The sequence below is a fragment of the Fragaria vesca genome, linkage group LG1 (assembly GCF_000184155.1).
Source record: "Fragaria vesca subsp. vesca linkage group LG1, FraVesHawaii_1.0, whole genome shotgun sequence".
In the NCBI taxonomy this organism is placed as follows: domain Eukaryota; kingdom Viridiplantae; phylum Streptophyta; class Magnoliopsida; order Rosales; family Rosaceae; genus Fragaria; species Fragaria vesca.
In genome coordinates, this window is record NC_020491.1 from 21,688,123 (window position 1) to 21,694,499 (window position 6,377).

At 40.0% G+C, this 6,377-nt stretch overlaps 1 protein-coding gene across 1 annotated transcript; it reads right to left on the reverse strand.

The window, feature by feature from the left end:
- Positions 1-236: 236 nt before the first annotated feature.
- On the reverse strand, positions 237-3,592 carry LOC101298938 (PHD finger protein MALE MEIOCYTE DEATH 1-like). The gene is made up of 3 exons (XM_004288545.1): positions 3,298-3,592; positions 2,014-2,257; positions 237-1,927 (listed from the first exon to the last, which is right to left on the reverse strand). Exons 1-3 carry the CDS (start codon positions 3,590-3,592, stop codon positions 418-420), a joined length of 2,049 nt encoding a protein of 682 aa, XP_004288593.1. The 3' UTR covers positions 237-417.
- Positions 3,593-6,377: the final 2,785 nt, after the last annotated feature.

Consider the following 6,377-nt stretch of genomic DNA (forward strand, 5'->3'; position numbering starts at 1 on the left):
TAGCACTGAAAAACTTCCAAATCTCATAAATCTCCAAAGGCTATACTTGATTCAGCTCAACAACAAAAATAGAACACAATCGAGTACCATAAATGTACTAATAATCAGATCTAGATTTTCTAAACTTCAAAGCTTGAGAACGAAGTAAATGCGGAAGTGAGTACTTAGAAGTAGAAACCATAAGCATAGAAAGCATCAGGATCAAGAGCCAAAGCTCTGATACCATGATTCTGCTAGAAGAGAGTTAAAAGAATTCTGTATTGATGATCCTTTATCTGTTCAAAACAATGAGCTATTTAACATGACATTTACTTGTCTACACTATTGAAGAAACAAAAATGCACCATCTGTACGCATTTACAGTTTGACAGTCATTTTTATCAGCAAAAGTATAAGTACCCAAACCTGGGTCCATCTTCAGTGTCTCCATTCCAGAAAAGCAGTGGAGCAGTCAAATCTGAGTGCAGCTGGTTCAGTTTTAGGGGGCACAAGTGAAACATAACATGTTGAGCAAATGAACAGACGTGGGACTTCATCAGCATCCTCCATTCCACAGCAGCGTGTATGCTGCCACACTTCACATATATCACAGGCCACCATCCTTTCACCATCATCATCTGTAGCCCCACATTCACATCTCACCATCCAAGTGTCCGATCCCCCTTGGTACCTCAAAGGTGTGTCTAAATCAATCCCACTCCCTCTCACTCCAACCTCTGTACCTGATTGAACTGTTCCGGCAAGTACGTCCATATCATCTGATTCCTCCAAGCCTTTAATTTCCGTCACCACAAACTGTTCAGTCATACAATATGTATCCCTCAGTGCATTCTCAGCTTCCTGCTTTAGCTCTCCAACAGTTGCATTCAGCGGCATTACCACTATCTCACCTGGAGGCAAATCCCTCTTGAAATCAATTTCCTTATCAGTGAAACTTGGCAATATTTGGCAAAACAGTGTCAGTAACTTCTCTGTATCATCCCTAACTGAACATTCCTTTACGAAGTGCTTACTGTCCAATACTGCTTGTGTAGCCAACTCTACCAATCCAGATTCTGGATATCCCAACAGCACATGCTCATACAAATAAAGAACATCACTGTAAACATCAATCCCAGAAACTGGAGCTGCTGCTTGAGGGGGTGGGGGAAGTATCTCTTTCTCAGGTTCAGAAACTTTATCATCATCATCAAGATCATGAACCGTATATTCCAAAATCCGAGTTGTTGGGTTCACCGAACGGCAGACAACCTGATTCCCAACAATCACATTGTTCAGTGATTTCAGCACATAATCCAACAAACCTGTATCTCCAATATGCAACCTAGCTGCATCTCGAACATCTTGCCGGGCCATCCCACCATTTTTAAAATCCTTCTCTTTCTTTTCTTTCAATGCGCTCACAATCACATCTGCTGCAAACTCTAGTCTTTTGGCAGGCCATCTGCTATCCATGTGAGAAACGACAGTAGAAAACTTCCTATACTTAGAAGACTTTTCCTTCATCGGAGGCTTGATCTTGAGAGATTCTCTGGTTGCAGGTCTTGCTTTCTCCATCACATCTGCAGGTTTGGCAGTAGGAAGTAGGGAGTTTCTCTTTGCGGGAAAGCAAGCCTTGACAGTAAGCATAAATCTGAGAAGATCTTTGATAGTAACCAACTGTGTCTCACTCAAATATCTGTAGTAACGAACAATTTTCTTCAGCTCTTCATACTGGTCCATGTCACTAAAATCTTGGATGATCTTTTCAAGTTCTAATGAGCTGAGAATCTCCAGTGCTCTATTATAGATGTGCTCCTTGACCCCAAAGCTTCCATGGCAAAATTTGTAACCCCATCTACCAAACCAAGGATGTCCATAAGCAACTCCATGTAGCAGGCGAAGTTCCATGGACCGCTTTTTTGAGGCATCTTCGACTGTGATTTTCCTGCAAAGATATCACTGCATCAAAACCAATTCCTTTATTTTCAATAACATAACAGCAGGATATGAGATAAAGGCCTTTTATATAACCTGGTTCGAAGACTAAGGCAGATCCGATCCCAAAGATCCATGAGCTCTCTGCCACAAAGATGCTTAGAACCACCTTCATGTCCATTGATGCATAGCAAATGAGCAAACCCATTACAGTGAATTAACCCATGTAAGAGATGTGTTGAAAGATCAAAGATATCATCATCCAAAGGCTTATTCCAGTCATCATTCATTGGAATTATCATGTGGTACTTTCTCTTTGATACGAAATGGTTACTCCAGCCTAAACAACAATAACAACATGTCATGTCCCAACCAAAGGAGAAACTCAGAAGTAAGCTGAAGATGGCACAACACAGAAGCTGCAATGACAATGGTACAGTAAAGAGAATAGAATAATGTAGTAGACTAAAGCTTGACGACTGGATAACCAACGATTTCTATATTTACAGGAATGAAATTTCATTAAATAGAACAGGAACTATAAAATACAGACGGGATAACCACATCAGTGACTATACGTGAAAAAGAAAAGACACTGAAATGACTAGCACTAGTTTTTCCCCGATTTATTGATAATCCATTGCATAGGGGAAATCACTTGTTTAGGAAAGATGCAAAGTACAACTCATTCACAGCATTAATGAAACTGAAGAACTCCCCTATGGTTTTGGACTACTAACTATCTGAAATTATCTTATTTTCTTCCTAGATATCCGACTTGGATGTTTTCTTCTATACATTTTTCAGAACCCAATAGTCTGAGACACAGGACTCTCTCGATGCACTCTTGTTCAAGTACATTAACAGAGTAGAGTGCTCATAAAGAATACACAACTGTATACTACATAGAGTGCTCTTATCGTTTAACAGCTAAGATTGTTCATAACTTCTAGTCGCATAAATTGTAATTGTCATCGTTTTTTGACTTAAAGGTTTCTAGATTTACAGGAATGGAAGCAAAACGAAGACCCAGATAACTTTCTTGATTTACCCAAGGAACAAATCATATACTTTCTTGATAACTTCCTAAAATTGAAGTACATTACAGAATGGAATGCACAAAATGAAAAGCAACAAACTTTGCGAAACCCCCAATTTTCAATTTTCAATTCTCAATCTCAAACCTCACACCAGAATCAGCACAAACCCACTTCAGGAATTCCAAAACCCAATTCAGGAATGGAAGCAAAACCCTAAACCCCCAAAACCCTGAAACCCATAAAAAGCAGAAACCCAATTCAGGAATGGAAGCAAAACCCAGAAAAAAGAGCAGAAACCCAATTGAGAAATGGAAGCAAGAAGGAAGAAGGGGGTTGTTACCAGTACAACGGCAGTGATCGCAGAAGGGGTTGTCAGAGTCCTTGACGTTCTCTTCAATGGTGTAGAGAGGAAGAACAAGGCTGCGGTCGTCATGAACAAGAAGAGTGCACCAAACGGGCATGCCGAGAAGGCTGTAACTCTCAAGCTCTGCGCATTGCTGAAGAAAGAGACGAATGTTATCACGGAAGGGACCCAATGGGAGAATTGGGTAACCGGGTTCCCCAAACGAGTGAAACCCATACACCTTTGGCCTTCGCTTCCTCTTCTTGCTGGCTTCCAGGGTTGGGATCATCATCTTCCTCTACTCTTTCTTGGACGGTTTTCTTGAAATGTTATGTTTTCTTCAAGAACAAGAAGAAGAAGGGTTTGAGAGAGAGAGACAGAGAGGTTTTAGGGAGTGGTGAGTTTGTTGCAGATGCTGTTTGTTTGTCAGTTACAGGCAGGGGAGGGGAGGCACAATCGCGCGCTCGAATTAATTAGTTAAGATTACCCTTCTTTTCAGACATATTTACATGCAGAGACAACAAAGAGTTTGTTAAGAACTATGGCCATTTTTGTCATTTCACTTGTTCGTGTGGTGCTGAGAAAATGCGGTTTTACATTTTGATTTCTGTCATAAAATACACGAGGAATTTTTACAACAAATGGTCACAAGTACAACACCCGCCCTACCTACACAGTCTGGTCGGTCTAGTAGAAACATGTTAAGCTCCAAGTGGAAGCATACGGTTTTTACATTTTGATTTCTGTCATAGGATTACACTTTGAATGGTCTTGCGAAGGTCTTTCGAGACGTAGGACTTATGATAAATCTTATTTTACTGAGTTATCCTCCCCACCGAATGCCAATGGTAAGGCTTTTCCTGTGTTACGGATATGGTCAGTCCGTATTACTCCTAATTTAGAACTCCATAATGTTTTATATGTACTTGATTTGTCACATCACTTGATATCTGTACCCCAAATGAACACTGAGTCTCGATGTTCTGTAACCTTTTATCCTATGTATGTGATTTTTCAGGATCTTCTCACTAGAGAGCTAATCAGTCGGGGGTATTTGAGGGGCAGATTGTTTCATTTGGATCAAACACGCAAGAGAGAAGCCAGGAGCACAATCTAGCATCGCTTTGACTTCGAGTTCTATCTAGCTAAGTGAAATTTGGTTGTTGCATCGCCGATTTGGACACCAATCTTTTAGCCTTATGAAAAATCCACGCCTTCTTTATTTATTGGTGTTAATGAGTCTGCTTTGCGTTCTGAAACATGTGTTATAGCTAAGAGTCATCGTGCTACTTATTCTCTGAGTTTTTCTAAAAGTGGTAGTCCTTTTGAAATTATTCCTTCTAATGTATGGGGACTTTCTAGAGAGCCTATTGTGTCGGGTATGAGGTACTTTGTATTGTTTGTTGATGATTGCACAAGATTGTCATGGGTTGCTCTTCTTAAAACCAAAGATGACGTCTTTCTAGCTTTTCGTCTTTAATTCTCTAAACAAAATAATTTGATGGTGCTATTGTACTGTGTTTGGACAACCTTTTGACGTTCTTGCATCTCATGTTCCTATTCCCTTATTTCATAATCTTCCCGCCTGTGTCTTTGGTTGTGTTGTTTTTGTTCATGTTCCTAAACGAAAGACGATTGATAAGATGAGCAGAAGCATTTCCAACATCACCCCAAAGATATTTAGGCATATGAGCACTAATGAGAATGGCACGAGCCATGCGGGAGATGACGTTTAGATAGACATGTGTAGACTGTTATGTTGCACGTGAGGGTTCGTGTTCGAGAGGAGAGGGTGACATAGATTCACGTGCAAACCTTGAGTCAGGTTGCACGTGAGGGGGCGTGCTGGAGAGGAGAAATCTCACGTCAGAAAAGTGACAAATAAAATATAACTTATATGTGGGTGGATTATACCCAATTGTATCGAGACCTTAATTTTGTAATTAAAACCTAACACCTTAAAGGAAGTTAAGTTGGGACAGTATCAGCATGAAGATGATCCATGGCCCACGCTTCTCAATGCTTGACATGATATTAGAGCGGGTCCCTCTCTAGTTGCGTCCTAGTTGGGGATGGGCTAAGCTTAGGTGCCAGACTAACCAAGCTTTGGGTGTCATGCCTTGTCATTAGAAGATGTCTGATTGGATTGTCACCAAATTGTCCAATGTGGGCCAAGTTGGTCGGGTTGATTGGTTTAGACAGACACGTGTAGACTGTTATGTTGCACGTGAGGGTTTGTGTTCGAGAGGAGAAGGTGACACAGATTCACGTGCAGACCTTGAGTCAGGTTGCACATGAGGGGACGTGTTGGAAAGGAGATATTCCACATTAGAAAAATAACAAATAAAATATAACTTATATGTAGGTGGATCATACCCAATTGTACCGAAGCCTTTTATGATTAAAACCCAACGCCTTAAAAATGGTTAAGTTGAGACAGTATCGGTAAGAGGATAATCCACGAGCCACACTTGTTTGATAAAATCAGTCTTCTGCAAATAACATAAGTAACCCAATGCATGCATAAGTATCAAGATTTGTTGCCACGGACATGTTTCTCATTTTCTCATACTCTAGAGATGAATCATGATCGATCTCAAGGGCAGACCTGTATTCAAGCCCGACGGGGTCCGAACCCCGCACAAAGTTTGGACAAATCTTGTATTTTCATGTGTTGCACTGCTGCAGTGGTTAAAGTTGCATACAATTATTTTATTCTATATATGTGAACCCCACTTAGCCAATCTGACAGAGCCACGTTTCCTCACGTACTTGACAGGTAAGAGAAACCAAAAAGTAAATAGGAAGATATGTGCCTACTATATTTTATATAATTAATATTTATTAAATTGAATTGGTTAACTGAATTAATAAATGGCAATATTATATATTGCCATAGATGTCAAGGTAATTAATGATTTTGATTTTTCTAACGATAATAATTACGTCAATTTGTGTCTTTACTGCTGAGTATCATTTGGTCGAGCGGCATAGTCTCTTCCTTAATAAGAAGGAGGTTGTGAGTTCGACTCACAAATTTTATAATATTTGAGTTGTTTACTTAAAAAAAAAAAAAT